This window comes from Myotis brandtii, unplaced genomic scaffold (assembly GCF_000412655.1).
Source record: "Myotis brandtii unplaced genomic scaffold, ASM41265v1 scaffold37, whole genome shotgun sequence".
NCBI lineage: Eukaryota > Metazoa > Chordata > Mammalia > Chiroptera > Vespertilionidae > Myotis > Myotis brandtii.
Window position 1 is genome coordinate 3,226,941 of NW_005364225.1, and position 18,678 is coordinate 3,245,618.

The following is an 18,678-nucleotide window of genomic DNA, read 5'->3' on the forward strand; positions in this document are numbered from 1 at the left end:
AACCAAGCCCCCTCGGTTTCTAGCTGTCCCTCCCCCTCCCGCTCCCGAGAGCGTTTCTTGTCCTCGCAGCCCCGGCCCTTTCTGATCACAGGATCCAGACTTTCCTGGAAGTTGTTTATGGAGTTGGTGCCTTGGCCCCTCGCTCGCCTCCCCTTGTTCCCTGGAACGCGGGCGGGCGGGCTCGCTCTCCTCGAACCTGGAAGGCTCACGTGCGGGTGTCCCGGTTGTAGACCGTGATTTGCCGTGATTCACCGAAATGCGGTGGAATGAGCCGCATCTGCACGTTGCGCGGGCCCCGCGCCGCGCATTCCGGTGCCTCGGAGAACACAGGGCAGGTTGACTCATCGGCCGAGTTGCCTGCCTGGTTCAGCTGTGATTAAAAGTTACTGTTGGGGAAGCGATGACTAATCCGAGGCTCGCCATTGCCTTTTCGTTTCTTACTGAGGACGTGAGCGTGACTGTGGCGCACACACAGCAGGCGTTCGATTACTTGGTCCACTGGATGCGGCGCTGAAGTGAAACTATTAGGAAAGCGCTCACATCCCCATAGGTCCCCGTGGAGTGGTTGAGTGTAGGTTTTTCCTTTGTTTCTTCATCTTAAAAAAAGAACTTGCTTCAGGCTAAATTTCAGCTTAGGAACTTTGCCCAAAAGTTGATTGGTTTTCCAAATTCTGCGATGTCGTTAGTCCACTTGGGCTGTAACTTGAGTGAGAAGAAGAAGAGTTATCGCCCCATTCCCATTCCTCCCCCATCTTCTTGCAAGCCTGTTGTGTGTTCTCCTGCCTCAGACCAAGGGATTTTGGAATTCAGAAAAACTCACTTAACCTGCTGGCAAAAACCTGGGTTAAGAAGGAGAAAGGAAAAACAATTTAGCCGTTTGCCTAAATACTTCAATTTGTCAGAAGTAGACTTTATGCCTTTTTCTTTTACTCCTGGAAGTGGGTTTCTGGACTCATGGGTCAATGTGTGTTGGCATTGCACTGTACAGACGACAGGGCTATGCTGCTAGTTAATATGTTTTGAAAGCATAATACACATAGGAGATTGAATTCCCCATTTTGTGGCACCTATATGCCCCCAAATAATTGCAGCTAAAAAGTATACTCTATCAGTGGTTCTCAACCTTCTGGCTCTTTAAATACAGTTCCTCATGTTGTGACCCAACCATAAAATTATTTTCGTTGCTACTTCATAACTGTAATGTTGCTACTGTTATGAATCGTAATGTAAATATCTGATATGCAGGATGGCCTTAGGCGACCCCTGTAAAAGGGTCGTTCGACCGCCAAAGGGGTCGCGACCCACAGGTTGAGAACCGCTGCAAGTCTAATTGCACAAGAATTTATATCCAGCAGTTTATTGGTTTATACTACTGACTGTCTAATATAGATTTGTTTTTAATAAGTTTCTTAAGCGATGTGCATCTGTAAGTTTGACTTATTTTTGCTGATGATTTCCTAATTCAAATATATTCTGATTGGAAACTCAGAAATGTACATGACTTTAAGGCATAAATGCCTCTCTGATTGCTTCCAATCTCCCTTCCTTGCATATATGAGTCTAGGAAATTCTAACTTTCCGGTAATCAGTCCCTAATTCTAATAATGGAATTTAAATAACTGAATTATGAATAGTGTATGGGTTGTAAATAATATCCACCAACTATTGGATGTAAATTCATTCATATGTATATGTATGTGTAAGTTCTTAAGTTATATTGTAATTGAACTGTTGACATCTTTATTATCTAGGTACAAATAATATAGTTGGATTTTCATTCGTTAGGTGGCTTTTAAGAACATTTGGCTAGTTCTAAATCTTTTGCATTCATTAAAAGTTATATAACTTGTGATGGTTGTTTTACTGATGGCATTTGTCCATGATGAGGAAAAAAATGACAGTTGTCATGTGTTTAGGGCTTAGCTTAGAAAAAAAATTAACTACGTACTTAAATATTAGCTAGTGGAAAAATTGCAGTTATGTTCCTTGGCTTACATTTATACCTGGAACATTTTAAAACTTGGGAAAGCACCCATACTTCATTGACCTTATAGAAATTAGGTTTTAAAATTCAAAATTTATTATTTTAGGGCTGTTTCATTCATTCTGTACTATTTGTCTTTAAAATATGTAGAAAGCACATCAAATGTGTAGTAGGTAGAAAATTCACTTAAATGGATTGCTCATCAATAAAATTATAAATGTTTGTAAAAGTACATATTACAATTACATAAAACCTTTAAAAATACCTATCTGCATACCTGTATTTCTCTCTGTCACATATTAAATGTTGAAATTTGCCTTTGGTACTTAGATATTCAGTTGCAATGAAAGTCTATCTAGGAAATTTAAAGGGACTACTTAAAAACAATTTTTAAATTTTCATTTTAATATTCCTATAGGCCAGTACTGATGCAGGCACTGCAGGAGCCCTGACTCCACAGCACGTTCGAGCTCATTCCTCTCCAGCCTCACTGCAGCTGGGAGCTGTGTCCCCTGGGACACTGACCCCCACAGGAGTGGTCTCTGGCCCAGCAGCTACCCCGACTGCTCAGCACCTTCGACAGTCTTCTTTTGAAATACCTGACGATGTACCTCTGCCAGCAGGCTGGGAGATGGCGAAGACATCTTCTGGTCAGAGATACTTCTTAAAGTAAGTGAAAATATGGAGGGGGATAGTTTTCTAAGGAAAATGTATTTTGGAAAACACAGTTACAATGGTATCGAATTAAAATGCCATTTATTTTTTATTTTACTTAATATTTCTGTCAAGTTCAGTTAATCTTCTGTAATTATTTTCTCCCAGTTTGGTATTATCTAAATACCTTCTTTAGCTTGGGTGAATTTGGAAAGCTTGATTGATTCTTGTTTCAGAGCCTTTTAATAATCTCATATGGAAATTAGGGTATTCTCATTTTGAGTTTGTGCCAGACCTATTAATTAATCTAGCTTAAAACTGAAAGAATACCATGAGAAAATTCAAATTGTGAGACTGATAGGGCCGACATAGTCTTACGAAATATGTATAGTACTAATATCTTTTTAAATAAACATTTTACTGGTAAAGAAGAATTACAAAATAGTAGGACTTCTTTGGGAGTATAATTTTACAGCATCTTAGATTGTGAAATAACAAACCATGTAGCTGCAGTTTGATGTGATTTATCAGGATTCCCCCCCCCTCCCCCCCGAATATAAAGAGAAACAGAATTTTTAGGTTTAATATACAACCTCTTAGTGGCAAACTTACTAGCAGGTCTTCAAAATTGAATCCCTCCTTTGGAAAAGTAAAAACAAGGCCATTAGGTTATTTATATTTATCAGACTTTCTGTGCTTAACAAAATGGTAAAATTTCATCAAAGCTGAAAAGATCAAAATAAAATTTTATCCCCTCTCGCTTTGAAATTATAGATAAGACCTTAATATTTTTTGTTTGGTTTGGCTTGTTTAAGTGTGTACAAAATGTTTTCTAAAAGTAATTATTACAGACTGAAATTGTTGTTTTAAAAAAGTAGTTTACTTAGTACTATTTAATCAGGTTGAGATAATAGAGTGAAAAACTGTTTTGATTGAGATCTGTCTTGGCAATCTACTCCTACGGCAAGTGTAACATATATTTATTAGATTAGATAATACAATTAATGATACTGTTTTACTGTGTGCGTCTTAGTATTTTATATTAATTGACTCTCAGGGTAGGATGTTACTTTGTAACGTAAGATACAGTTTTTGTGAGAGACAGGCTTATTTAGGGGATGAGCAGAGGAAAAAGTTTGATCTTGAAAAGTCTCTACAGTTTTTGTTCCCTTTACTGCAACTTTTTTCTTCTTTTAATTCGTTTTCTGATGTCCTGGTATCCATTTCAAAGGGTCAAGTTTCAACCAGAACAATAAGGGGCCTGAGACTGGAAAGTACACACAAGTCTGGCAAACTCATCTGCATGAGCAAGATCATTTCTTCTCAAGCAGGCGTCCAAAGTAAATGATTGAAAGAGCTGCTAGCTGTGAGGATGTGTCTTTAAGGGAAAAGGAGTGGAAACAAACCAGGTTGTTAGGCGGAAAAAGAAAGGCTGTACTTTTTTGAACCTCTCCCTGCTGGGTCACATGCTGACCTGGGGAGATTTTTAAACAGCTTAATAGCCTGCTTACCTTCTTTCTTTGGTTGATTCTGTCGCTGAAAGTATAAGGTTAAAGAGCAACATTTATGCTCTCCTTAGTCTTTTGTATTTTGTAATAATTGCTTATTGGTGACATCTGCCTATATTTTCATTTTGAGTAATCCTTTTGTTTTGAGCAGAAATAAATGTCCTATAATTTTATTTTTTAAAGCCTCCAATGGTTCTTCCTATGAGAAGTGTTTCTCTTAAAAGATATTTGATAAAGATGGATTAATGAAGAGTATGTACACATACCACATCACTCTGAGCACCCCACTTTAGCGGGCCCGCAGGGTGGCTACACCAGGCCAAGTAATAGGAAAATTATGCCATAAGAGTAATGGTTGCAGGAGTGGAGAGAAGCTCACCTGGGAAAGAAAAAAAAACTCCTTTGAAAAAGAGAGAAAACATGATTGTTCTTCAAAATTTTTGAATTTCATTATTTGAAAGTTGCTAAGTGAGTAAATCTTAAAAGTTAAAAAAAAATTCTGGTCCTGGCCAGTTTGGCTCAATGAATAGAGTGTGGGCCTACAGACTGAAGGGTCCCAGGTTTGATTCTGGTCAAGGGCACAAGCCCAGGTTGCGATCCCCAGTGGGGGTGTGCAGAGGGAGCCAATCAGTGATTCTCTCTCTCATCATTGATGTTTCTCTCTCCCTCTTCATCACTCTCTGAAATAAATAAAAATATATTTTTAAAAAATTCTGTAACTATGTATGGTGACAGATGTTAACTATAGTGGTGATCATTTTGCAATATACATATATATTTAAAAGATCAAAATATATATATAAAAACTAGAGGCCCATTGCATGGATTTGTGCACCGGTGGGGTCCCTCAGCCTGGCCTGCAGGGATCAGGCTGAAACCGGCTCTCCGACATCCCCCAAGGGGTCCTGAGAGGGCGGTTCTTGGGTGATGAACCCTGGTATTGGGCTTCCTCCTCTCTGGTTCCAGGTGCGTCACCCGAGAACTGCAGCTGCCAAGTCACCGCAGCTCAGCATCTCCTGCATTGAGCGTCTGCCCCCTGGTGGTCATTGTGCGTCATAGCTACGGGTCGAACAGTCGGATGGTCGCTTAGGCTTTTATATATATAGATGCTGAATCATGTTGTACACCTGAATAATGTTGTATGTAATGAGGTGTGTATACCTCAATTAAAAAAAATGGGGCAGGGAAATATTTTTGAGGGACTCATGTGGAAGTAAAATTAGGCTTATTATATGTTAAGAAATATTAGGATTTTTGACTCAGTTGAATAATTTTCTCATATCATTCCTTTCAGAAATAGAAGGTTTTCCCTGAGAGAGAGATCTTGGTCAGTAAAAGCAGGCAAAATCATGGGTTAGCTGGTACCTGTCAGGAATTCTTGAGAGGGCCCCTAAAAATTGGATGTGGAAGATGGGTATTATTCTAAAGATTGTCTGCTTTATGAACAATATGAAATTTGGAGAAAAGTTATGAAAAGATTAGTTCACGTGCAGTTGTTAGCTACTTCCATGAATTATTGTCTCTTTGAGTTGTCATAAACAACTTATTTTTGTGTACTGCACAGGTAAATGATTAATATCTGTCCTATGAGTCAAAGATGATAATGAATGAAGCTTTTGGAGCCAAGTTGCTTCTGTCAAAGTTCATTTTTATCTGAGTCTTGATGTTTCAAAGTCAGGCTCTCTTTGCAATCCATACTTATATATTTTCCTTTTGTGGCTAAAGAAAATTCTTGTTGCCAGCTAAATGTAGAATGAAAACTTAAATTAGTTGCATATTTTACAACTAGTGAAAAATTATATCTTAATATATTTTTAGGTTGGAAACTTTTCACTTACAAGTATATAATTTAGTCCTAGCCTGTTTGGTTCAGTGGATTGAGCATCGGCCTGCCAACCGAAAGGTCCCGAGTTCGATTCCAGTCAAGGGCAGGGGCCTTAGTTGCAGGCTCCTCCCCAGCCCGGCTCTGGTCGGGGTGCATGTGTGCAAGAAGCAACCAATTGATGTTTCTCTCACATCGATATTTCCTCTGTCTTTCCCTCTCTCTTTCATTGTCTTTAAAACTCAATGGAAAAATATCCTCAGGTGAAGATTTAAAAAAAAACACCAAGTACAGTGGGGCCTTGACTTACGAGTGTCCCGACTATAACGAGTTTTTTGAGATACCAGCTGTCTCTCGGCCAATTTTTTGCATTGAGTTGATAGAGTAATTTGAGTTAACGAGCTTAACGAGCTTTGTCTCGGAACGAATTAAACTCGTAAGTCAAGGCCCCACTGTATATGCTTTATCGAGATTTATACTTGTCATGAAGAAATCTGATCATAAAAGGTCCAAACTTAGAAGGTGATGTAATTTGTTTGAAAACATAAATGTTGACTTTGGAAGCAACTAATTGTTGCCTTGTAAACCACAGATGAATGACTTTGAAGTCAATTGGCCCATCTTCTTGTTTCAAGGCAGAGTAATTACGGGAGAAGGATTATAGACAGGCAGCCATTGGGATTTTTAAAGCTCTTCCTAGGTTAATGAGATCTTCTGGAAAAGAATTGTGCCTTAGCTTGACAAGTGATAAAGTGAATTATGGTGATTCTACCTACATTTATCAATGATACATATTTAAGCTCTTGTATGATTGTGAAGTATGTAAAAAAAGCTTAGCCTGTATATTATGTATAATATTTGTTCTACTGAATTTACTGTTTAAAACTAAGTTCTTCAAAGTTGAGCTTTTATTTTTTAAAAATCATTTCTCTTTATTACTCTGAAAAGTATTGCCTTCTTCAGCTGTCTTACAGTTTTCCTACAGGAAATAGTTCTTCAAGTAGTTGGTCAACAACTTCCTATTTCTTTATAAGCTGCTGAATAACTTCCTGAATTAGTATTCTGTAATATCTCTGGTTACAAGGAATGTTTTTCTCAGATTTATTTTATTGAACCTGATACCTTGTAACTATTACCATGTACAAAGAACTTCTTGTATATAATGTATGATATAGGATTTCATACTTTGATTTAAGAAATCCGATGCAATGATTTTAAACGTTTATAAATTTGCATTGTTTTAGTAATGTTCTAATTTTTAAAAGATCATTTTGTTTCATTTCTATTATTTATCACTTTCTGAGTACTGGCCATTGTCTTCATACTTTGAAGACTCAAGGTTTCATGTGGCTGTGATCTGATTAAAAGTTATATTGAGTATCTTGATCCAAGAGTATTTTGTTCAGAGATTTTCAACATTGCACAGCAATATAAATTAGCCAGTTTTACAACATTAAGTGAACTTGCCTTACAGATGTTATTGATCACTATAAATGCTTTGATTCTTTATGTTATTTCAGAAGTTAATGCTCCACTGCTTTAATTAAAGCTACCTTAGAAATGTATCAATTAAAGATGAATTAAATTGTTTCTTGTTATAATTTGATCTATGCTTCTCTTAAACACTTACCCTGCAGAAGACTATACACAAATGCAGTGTGTATTGTTACTTACAATAAAGATTAGATGTTTTTAAAAGGAACAGTTTCATAAAGAATAAAGTTATTTTGGGGGGGTGTTGGTTTTGTTTCTTGCTATATCAAGTTAACTTGATATGATTTCCTTTTAAAAGTGAAAAGCTTGTAATATTGCCATTAAATGTTGATTAAGCTGCAAGAAAACCCACACCAATTCAAATTATAATCACAGAATATTTCCCTATCTGAGGGGAGGGCCAGCCTCTGCCTGTTTGTCTTGCTGCTGAGGTTGAGTGGGGAGAGAAGATGAAAGTATGCCCTCAGCTCTAAGAAAAAATACTGGCTTCTGCTCAGTGGGTGGGCATCTCAGGGAAGAATGGCCACAGTGCCACAATGATTTAGGCAGAAAAACGCTGGAGGAACTGTTGAATACAGTGGCAGAAGAAAAACAGTTGGAAGATAGTGGATGTGACAGAGTAAATAGAACATGGAGATTAATGTATTTCCTGGGGAAAATAATGAGTATTTTGAGTGTGAACTTAAAAAGATGTTTAGTTAACAAGCTAGATGTTTAAATGCAGCAAACTCTCAATGGGCTACAAGATGGTAGGCTAATTTTCTTTAAAAAATAACTTTCAAAAAATATCCCCCCTTCAAAGTCTTATGTTAACTCTTAAGGAAAAAACCTAAGTAGTTTTTGAATAATTGAAACATTAAAAAAATGTTATTGCTATCCGGAGATCAGTCCTCACTAGTAATGTGGAAAAATAAATTTTACTTTATAGTTAGAAAAAATAATGCAAATTGGCATCCTAAAATAGTAATGCTGATACGCAAATAACTCTGAATTGCCTTTTACCTTAAAGCTTTGGGGAAGAGGTAACCTCTAAACCTAACCTTTTAGCTGTCAAAATGCATAGTGAAGTTTAGGCTTAGGGCAAATCAAAGTTAAATCACTTTAAAAATCAGTTATTAAGACTTAGATTATTCAAACTTAATTTGCTACCTTCAGTAATAGCATAATTTAGCCATTAATTATGGCTTGAAAGTTTAATAATAGTTGAGTAGCATTGTGGAAAGAACCATGTGGTTCTATAACTACGGTTACTAAGTGATGCAGTTCTTTCAAAAAGGGCTTCTGATTCTGGGATTAATCAGAACTTCAAGCCATGAAAGGGGCATTGCTATTTTTAATGAAGAAGAATTGCTTCATGGTTCTGGTTGCTCAAGTACTGTAGCACCAAGTTTCCTGGGAACAAGTACTGCCACAGTGGAAACACTTCTGTTGGGTAGGGCTTGACCCCTTCTAAAAGCAAACAAAGAAGTTTGGTATAAATCACAAAGGTCTTTTTCCCCCCACTTTCTTTTAGTATTTTAGACAAGAAAAAGTGATCAGTAGTTTAATTCTCATTTGGTTTTTAGCATGAGGAGAATTATAATCTTTTTTTTTCTTTATAGTTTAAGTATTACATATAGTATTACATATGCCTCCTTTTCCCCCATTGACCTCTCCCCAGGCACCCCTACCCCCCAAATCATAATCTTGAATACATCAAATGATATTTTTCTGAATAATGTTGCAAATTAACAAAATAATGCAAATAAGGATATCTATTAAAATACTGCTGTTTATTTCCACCAAATATTTACAATGCTTTTTTGTGGCTAGCTCTATTATCTGTCTTCACTTTAGAGTGGTTCTCTATCTCTTCACTGGACTTATCAAATCTTCAGCTGGGTCCTGATTTGGGGGTGGGAAAGGTTCTTTTTGTTAAAAGCTCCTTCCTTCCTCTAGCAATTGCTTACTTATCCTAAAGTGAGCAGTTTTTTTGTTTGTTTTTAAATAAGGTCTTTATTTGACCAGTAAGTATGTTTAGAGAGATGTGCTTTTGATACATTCATGAAAACTTACTATAGACTACTTGATTTGGGGTTTTGAGTAAAGACAACTTTCTACAGAGTGCTATTATGTGCTTTCACAAAATTAAATGTAGATTAGAAAGCTGTTCGAAATTTAACTTCTCACATACTCAGAAGTGACTGTAATATGGAGTTGACTTTTGGGAAGGAACCTACCTACCATCTAGGAGATGAGGGTAAAATGTGGATTTTTTAATGTACAAGCATGAATGGAGATTCTTTTGTTTTTTATATTAATGAAACTGCCCTCCCTCCCTCTTTTTCCTCCCCTATGTATCAGATTTTATGGCTTTTTAATAAGGTGTATGTTTTTTATTATAAAAATAACATGTTCATGTTGTTCACACTGGGACTTTTCTTAACTCTCATCCTGGCAGGTCCTGCTTCACTCTTGTTGGTTGGTTACCCTATTTACCCTATTTGTTGCTTTTCTCTTTCTTGATTTTTCTCATTCTTAGAGTAGGCTTAAGTAGGCTTATCCCACAGGAATTTGCTGAGAAAATAGGTACATTGGTAGGTAACGTCATTGAGATCTCTTGTGTTTAACAATATCTTTATCTGTTAACATTGGATAGGCAGTTCGGTTGTAGAATTAAATTTAGTTATTTTTCCTTGGTGTTTTAAAATCAATGCATCGTTTTATTCTAGCCTCCAGTTTTCTTATTGAGCCTTTAAACCCAATTTGGCTTTTTTGAGGATTTTAGTTTTTTTGTTTTTTGTTTCTTTATCTTTGGGCAGGGGGTGGTGGTCTTAAATTTCATGGTGTGCCTTGGTATGTACCTTTTTTTATTCATTGTAAAGATTACATGGTTTGGAAACTCTTCAATGTGAATGGTGGCTCTTAACATTTTTTTTAATGTATTTTTATTGATTTCAGAGAGGAGGGAGAGGGAGCGAGAGATGAGAAACATCAATGATAATGGCAGAATCATTGATTGGCTGCCTCCTGCATGTCCCACCTGGGGATCTAGCCCGCAACCCTGTTCAGGTAGATGCTCAACCACTGAGCCATGCTGGCTGGGCCCTCTTAACATTTTGCAGTGTAGTTGCCCTAACTCTCCTTTGGTCCTGGGAAATATATATATATATTTTTTTATTAGATCTTGTGTAATTTCTTCTAGTCTGTTTTATCTGTTCTCTTTACCTGGAATAACCAGTCAGAATAATTTTTTTTATTTTCTTATCTTTACCTCCGTTTTTTCCTACACTTATTAGCCTGTTGGTATTTTTTTCTGGGAGATTTTAACTTTAATTTTTAACTTTTCAGTTGACTTCTCCCTCCCTCCCCAAAGGCGATTATCATTCATAATTCCAGGGACCCTTTTGTGAGCTCATTGTTCCTTTGTGTGTGTTCTTTGTTCGTTTGTTTTGGGTTTTTTGTTTTGTTTTTTGTTAATTCTCACCCGAGTATATTTTTCCACTGATTTTTAGAGGGAAAGACAGAGGGAAACACATTGATTGGTTGCCTCCTGCATGCCTCCCCCCCCCAACCACCACCACCACCAGGGCCCGGGCCTGGGAGGAGCCTGCAACCAAGGTATGTCCCCTTGACAAGAATCGAACCTGGGACCCTTTGGTCCACAGGCTAATGCTCTATCCACTGAGCTAAACAGATTAGGGCTGTTATTTTAATGACATGCTGTTCTTATTTCGTGGAAGTAGTAATAAAATGTTTCTCTGAGGATATAGCAGATGTGTCTTTTTAAATTTTTTTCTACTTTAAGTGTCTCAAGTGATCTTCACTACAGTGATATGTCAGGGACCAACCAGGCCCTGAAGTTGTGGGGGCCTGTCAGTGTCTTAGTTAGGTTCTCTTGTAGTGGCCAGTTTAAAATATATTTTTATTGACTTCAGAGAGGAAGGGAGAAGGAGGGAGAGAGAGAGAAATATCTAGAGAGCATCATTGATTGGCTGTCTCCTGCACATTCCTCCTGCTGGGGATCCAGCCCGCAATCTGGGCATATGCCCTGACAGGGAATCAAACTGTGACCTCCTGGTTCATAAGTCATTGCTCAACCACTGAGCCACGCTGGCCGGGCTGCAGTCCTCTTTCTAGAGAGCATTGGTGGTGATGGGTGTTAAGACTAAAACTGGTCTTTTAGGGCTGATGAGTGTGGGGCTTCATCCCTGCTGTTGGTTGCGCCAGGTGTCTGAATCCAGAGCCTCTGGCTCCATTTCTTGGAAACATAAAATTTCCCATCTCCTTGGGCCAGGGAGGGGAGTGTGCAATAGGTTTTTAAAAGTTGTATGTAGACTGAATTTTTGTACTAGTAAATCCAATTTGTGGTTATTAGGTTGACTTGGTATGTAAAGTTGCAGTTTTCTAAGTCCCAAATAAGTAGCTAGACAGTTTCATATGATTTGACTTAAATATTACAGGATCATTTTTAAATAATACTTAAGTAAATGCTTTTCCCAGGCAGATGGTTAATTCAAGTACATTTGTTCCATTTAATGTCAGTTTTGCTAGTTTACATCTTCATGTGTTAGATTTTCCTAAGGGCGATCTGTATACTTTGACATCAGGGCAGTTAGCATTGGGCATTGGACAAAATTTGTTGAGAGGGTTTGGATTCTGAAATAGTGTGAGGAGGCAGAGAGACTGGACACTTAATTCCTATTCTTATAGATGATAATGGAGATAATCAAATCTGTACGTAATTTTCTAGTATACATAGCTTTTAAAAGTAGGACTTTAAAGAAAAACAGCTTTATGAAGTTGGCATGTATGTGTCTTCCTACACTCCTTCCTTCTGTCTAGTTTTCATCAACATTTATGATGATAAGATAAGGAAAATATGCATATCTAAATTGACGAAGTTATTATTGGTATACTGTGTAGTTTAACCCCCGAGGTATATAACTTGACTTACTTTAGTATAGATTGTTGCTTCCCTGGCAAGTGCTCTTTTAATAGATACCTCAGAAAAGTAGCCTGTGCTGTATTCAGGAGGCCATTTTCAATGTATAATATTAATACAGAGAATTTTCTTTTTTTATTTTACATAATTTACTTTTATTTTCACTTTTTAAAAAAATTAACATTTTCTCAATTACTATTTAGATTCAATATTATTTCGGAGAGAGTGTTTTCTTTACCTGTAAACTAACCCTAACCGTGGAAATATAAGTAGTTAAGAATTTCATGAAAACTGGGTTTAGGTTGAAATAGATTTACCCAGAGGGGGTGGCTGAGATGTGGTAGGATAGGACCCTTTGTTGTTGATGATCTCTAGTTGAATTTCTTCAGACTTACTTTCATCAATCTCTGCCTTGATTAGGTTAAAAAGCAGATATATGGAAATGTTTTCTGGAAAAGAGGAAGCAAACCTTTTTAAAACCACGTAGAATCTTAAGTGACCAATGTAAAACCAGACCCAGGCCATCAGTGAAAGGGGTTAAATGGTACTGAAAAAGAGTATACTTTGGAGTTGTAAAAGGCATTGAAAGGTTGAATAATGTGGAGGAGTAGAATAAAATCCATACATTTTAGTTAACTATATAGAGTAAGGAAGTGTGTTAAAATAGTCAATTGCTAAGGTGAATGAGCTAAATAAATAAATGGAGATTTCTGAGACCCTGCCTGGAACTAAGACTTACCAGCGATAGGGTTACAGTTAAAATTTACCTAGCTCACCTGGATAACTTTTAAGATTAAAACAACAACAACCACCACCTCTGGGGAAGAGTTGGCTAAAATACAGATGTTTCTGTTTTTCCTCTACACATGTTCAGACTGATATAGGTTATGTTTCAGAAATTGTGTAGTTTGGATGGGCTCCAGATGATGTAATAGGATCACTTTTATCCCCTCCCAGCTGGAGGGTGTGCAGACTTTCCTGTTAGGACTGGTACAAATCTCCTCCTATGGGTGACAAAATATAATCACTGTTTTCAGACAATGATATATAAAATTATTATCATTGTCCTCTGTTTGAAGACAAAGCATGTCCTTTGTGTACCTGTCTATTCTTAAGTTTTCAGTTATTGCCCATCACATTACAGATAAGAATTTGCAGTTTATCTATCAGTGTCCTTACTATTTCTACTCCCTCAAACACAGGGTGATTTTTCTCAAGAAAGAACTACTTGGTTATGGTCACTTGCATTGATGTGGATATAGTTCCTTTTTCCCTGCTTTTTTTTAGTTATTTTTAAAAAATTCACTGTATGTGCTTGATTTCATAAAAACCTACCTTGGGGTTTTTATGTAACAGATATTATTTTAAGGATTCACTTGGTCCCACACTGTGGAGTGGATTGATGGATTGAATTGGGTCTCAAAACTCCATTCATTCAAGTCATCTTTGCCTTTTCATTGCTGTCTCTCACTGGAGAACCTGTTGAGGCTAACTATTATAAGCTCAGTAAAGATAGATTTTGTCCTCTTTGTTCAGTTTTATGTATGTAGCTCTTGATGTGTTTATTGGCAGATTTATTTCAGTCTATTGGTTGATAGTCACCCTGATTAATGCCTTCAGTCCCTGAAATTAATGCAATGCAACTTCATGCTAAAAAGATACTAGAGTATTACCTTGTGTATTCTAGAGTTAATTTTACAAGTTTGAGGTTATTCTTAAACTCAAATAAGTAGAACTATTTTTAAAATATATACTTGTGTAGATATAAATGAATAACAGTTCTACCGAGGGGATTGTAAGTCTCTTCCATGGAAGGGAATATTTAGGAAAAAAATTGTGTTGTAGAAGTGGTACTATTTGAGTAGACTACTATGGGAGTTCAGGTGAAGAGATGGTACTCAAGTTATGCTTATGGAATTAACATTTTCAGTTCAGTGAATGTGGGTCGAGGTGGTGGGGAGGCAAACACTGAGCTGCAAAAAGGATTTCTGGTAACAAAGACTTTGATCTTCCTACCTGGATGACATTTGTATCTTAAGAGACTCCTCCCTTCATTAAAATGAGCTGTTGTAGTTAAATCTGCCCTCTCACATTGGGCATTTAAAAAACCAGTTTTTTAAGTGGTTTATGTTGCTTATTGATTAGAGCAGCGGTTCTCAACCTGTGGGTCGCGACCCCTTTGGCGGTCAAACGACCCTTTCACAGGGGTCGCCTAACACCATCCTGCATATCAGATATTTACATTACGATTCATAACAGTAGCAACATTACAGTTATGAAGTAGCAACGAAAATAATTTTATGGTTGGGTCACAACACGAGGAACTGTATTTAAAGGGCCAGAAGGTTGAGAACCACTGGATTAGAGTGTTGGCCTGCATACCGAAGGGTCTTGGGTTCAATTTGATTCCCGGACAAGGGCATGTATCTCCGTTGAGGGTTCGCGCCCCCGCCCCCGAATTGGGGTAAGTGTGGGAGGCAGCCAACCAGTGTGTCACATCTATATTTCTCTCTCTCCCCTTCTCCCTCCCTTCCACACTCTTTGAAAGCAATGGAAAAGATATCCTTGGATGAGAATTAAGAACAAAAACAGTTCTGATATCAAATTAAATGACTTGGTTTTACTCACTGTTTAAAAAAAAGTTTCATAAGTGAGGACCATCTATTATATGAACATTGTCAAATACAGTTGTATTCTGTTTGCATTTTAAAAATTCATTTTGATATTACAGCCTATTAAAGGTTTTTTTGTTTGCTACTTTTTGACACTATTTGTCAGAAAATGCTAGTTGAATTCTTAATTTTTCTGGTACTGTTTAAATTTAGCTTAAAGTTCATTTGTTTATCAAGTACATTTTATTAGAGTTATGCAAAGTGAATATAAACTACATGAATTGTTTTTGTTTTGCATATCACTGCACAATTGAATTAATAGTAAAATAAGTGTAAAAAGCTATAATTTTTTAATTTTTAAAGTTGCTTGTGAAAGCTACTGATGGCAAACATTTTATTCCAGAGCTTAAAGAGTTTTTAGAATTAAACTTTTGAATTTATTTTAGGCAAGCATAATCAGATGGCTTAGTCCATTTTACATTACCAAAACCAGATAAGTATTTGAGGGCTTGTTTGTTGATCAATTATATTAAAATAAATTGTAAAGCAAATCTGGTACTCCGCTTATCACCATTAGAAGTTACTGTGGAAACTAAATTTTGTCTTTTAAAACACTCTAGGATTTTAAATTTATTAATAAAACTTCCTGGGACACAGAGCGGTCAGAATTCTTTACCTAAACTCAGTTTAATTTGGTTTAGGAGTTTCAGGAATGCTAGTAATTAAGAAATGAATATAGTCGGCAGAAACATATTAGGCTGTTAAGATTTCAACTCTGTTTTATAGTAAGTCACATGGAGGTCATTTACTGTCACTGGTTGTCTTAGTAAGCGGGCTGCCATAACAAACCACAGACTGGGTGGCTTAAACAACCACCCAGGATTTCTCACAGTTAGGGAGGCTACGAAGTCCAATATCAAGGTGCCAGCAAAGTAGGTTTTATTCTGAGGCTTATCTTGGCTTGCAGGCGACTGTCTCTTGCTGTGTTCTCCTCTTGTGTGCACAGAGGTTTCCTTACGTATCGGTGGGAGCCTTTTAAGAGGATAAATGCAAAAGCTGCACAGTTACCTTGTGTCCCATGTTACTGCATTCTGTCAGTGAGCGTCAGCACAGATGGGGGGCGGGTGTTTGGGAAGTAACTCTGCCTCTTGATGGAAGGAGTTGCAAAATATTGTGGCCATGTTTTTAGGTCTACCACACTTAAATGGGAAGTTTTTAAAATAATGTTCAAAATAGGTGAATGATCGTCTGGGAACTAAAAAACTCAGGGTAGAACATAATGTCACTGGAAAATAGTTTGTACTCTTAAGAAGTAAAATCTCATTTTTTGTGAATAATGTAATATAAGTTGATAGGTGTTTTCCTCTTGAGATGCCATCAAATCAGTCAAGTTATTTTTAAACCATTCAATAGGTTAGATAAAATATGGACTTTGTGATTACAATTTACATTTATGGTTCAAGACCATGAATTGAATTGACATCTAGTTGCAACTATCCTCTAGAACTTGACTCTAGTATTTTACCAAAAAATTGCCTCATTTTACATCATCTTTAGATCAGCTTAGGCATGAACTCAACATGGGACATTTCCTGGTACCTATTTGTGTTTGATTTAATTACATTGCTTTCTTTCCCTGCCTGAATTCAATTAAGTTGAGGAAAATCTGTATTGTTATTGCTCATAGATTTGACTTTATTAACTGGCTGTTCATTGATTTTTTATTAATTTACAGACTAGTAAGTTATCTTAATAATATACATCTATAATAATAAAAGTGTAATATGCTAATTAGACCGGACATCCTTCCAGATGTTCTTCCAGATGACCTTCCGGACAAAGCTGGGGCTGCAAGAGAAGCCCGGGTCCTGGTTGCCAGAGGGAAGCCAGTGCTGGCAGCCAGGAGAAGGAAGGCCTACTCTTGCATGAATTTTGTGCATTGGGCCTCTAGTATAAATATAAGTAACGCAGTTGGTGAGAACTCACAGTGATTTTAGAACGTTTGTTCTTCCTGCTTCCCAAAAGTGTTTTCCGTGACCACACCACATGTGTTTAGGTTTCCAGGTTGCTTATGAATGAACGAACACTTGAGGATCACTGCTTCACTGGGAGTTACTGAGACATTCTCAAACATTTAATTTCAAAACTAAGCATTTACCTCTTTTAATAAAGGCCTATAAAGCAAGGTGGTTTTTTTTCTCCTCTTCATGAAATTGAATGATTATAAGAAACTGATTTAGTTCTTTGTAATTTGTTACCTAAAAGTTGAATTTAAGCAGTGAATTAGATTTTAGCACTGTGATTGATACTTCTACAATCTGTAATATGGTTAGCAGAGCATCCCTAGTTCTCTTGACTTTTTATTTTTGTTTTTTAAAATGGTCCATAGCGACTCCTCCATTTTTGGCAGTAGAGTTGTATTGAGTCTATGAAGAGGCTTCACAAGAAAAAAGAGCAGCTATTTATGGAGCATTTCCTCAGGCCTGCAATTTGAAGCCATTACAGCAAAGTTGCTGAGCAAGTGATTACATGCCAGCAGTCAGAGGCCCCCACCCTGCAGCTTGTGTGGATAAGAGCTCAGGACTACCGCTGTGCAAAGTTTGTCCTCTTAAATTATTGTCAATTGCTTACTTTTTAAATGCATTCTAAACTCACTTTCTTAACAGTTACATTATTAAAAGGTTATAGGATATAAGCTTGTTTTTGAGGTTTCAGGAAATCAGCATCCAAGAATACGATTTTCCCCACCCCCCACTCCCTTTTAGGTAATTAAAATCTGGTCATCTTATCAAATGCAGATCTTGTCCAGCAGTTTTGCTTAAGCTCACAAAAACAGATATCAGGAGTTGTCTAAAGGGATTTCAGCGGAATGTATACATCTTGTAGACCTGGAGTCTATGTTTGAGAGGTGTTTGATTTTCAGATTTTAGGTAACTTGGTTGCCTACCTATGAAAACACCATTAAAAAAAAAAGTTATAGAAAATAAGTGTTCTCTTTTGTGTTTTATAACAGCATATGATGACGTGAAAACCAATAAACGGCAGTCTGCTCAGGAATAAAATTACTAGTACGTAGCAGTTTTATCTTAAATAAGACACTTCTCATCTGAATTTTACAACCTTTCCACTCTTTGGTATCAAACTTTTAAAACTTAGTAGTTTTTCTAGGTTATAGTCTGGTGTCTTTAAAAAATTAGGCATTGTTCTACAGAATTTTCTTTATCCTATTAAAAAAATCTAGATATGCCCGGAGTGGCTCAGTGGTTGAGCGTCAACCTATGAACTAGGTGGTCATGGTCTGGTCACTGGATTGAAGGCTAGATCCCCAGGAGGGGTCATGCAGGAGGCAGCTGATCAATGATTCTTTCTCATCATTGATGTTTCTATCCCTTTTCTCTCTGAAATCAATAAAAAAATTTTTTAAATCTGGATTCATTTTCAGGAAATTTTTTAATGACTGAGAGAAAAATGGCTTTTAGCTATAGCTGTCATTTTAATTTCAAAAAAGCATCAATTGATAAAATCAGTAATTATATTATAAAGATTGAAATAATGCTTTTTTAAAAAATTTAAATTCTTTATTGTTTAAAGTATTACATATGTGTCCTTTTCCCCCCATTGACCACTCCCCGCCCACCTCCACCCCCCAGCACATACCCTCCCCTGCCCCCTGTCTGTGT

General features: G+C 36.9%; 1 protein-coding gene and 1 long non-coding RNA gene across 4 annotated transcripts in view; one reads left to right on the top strand and one right to left on the bottom strand.

Moving 5' to 3' along the window:
- Nucleotides 1-561, bottom strand: part of LOC106727120 — a 4,006-nt gene extending 3,445 nt beyond the window's left edge. The window contains exon 1 of the long non-coding RNA XR_001363281.1: nt 197-561. This is a non-coding gene — a long non-coding RNA (uncharacterized LOC106727120). The remainder of the gene's footprint in view (nt 1-196) is intronic.
- Nucleotides 562-2,402: 1,841 nt separating this feature from the next.
- YAP1 (Yes-associated protein 1) overlaps nt 2,403-18,678 on the top strand; it is a 117,257-nt gene continuing 100,981 nt past the window's right edge. Inside the window, exons 1-2 of one of the 3 annotated variants that reach the window (XM_014544584.1) lie at nt 2,563-2,653; nt 3,870-3,978. Coding sequence is in view for 2 of the 3 variants with exons in the window: in XM_014544583.1 (XP_014400069.1) it covers nt 2,616-2,653 (38 nt within the window). In the remaining variant the exon portion in view is untranslated. Of the gene's footprint in view, nt 2,654-3,869; nt 3,979-18,678 lie in introns of all 3 variants that reach the window. The other 2 variants (XM_014544583.1, XM_014544582.1) reach the window with 2 other exon arrangements.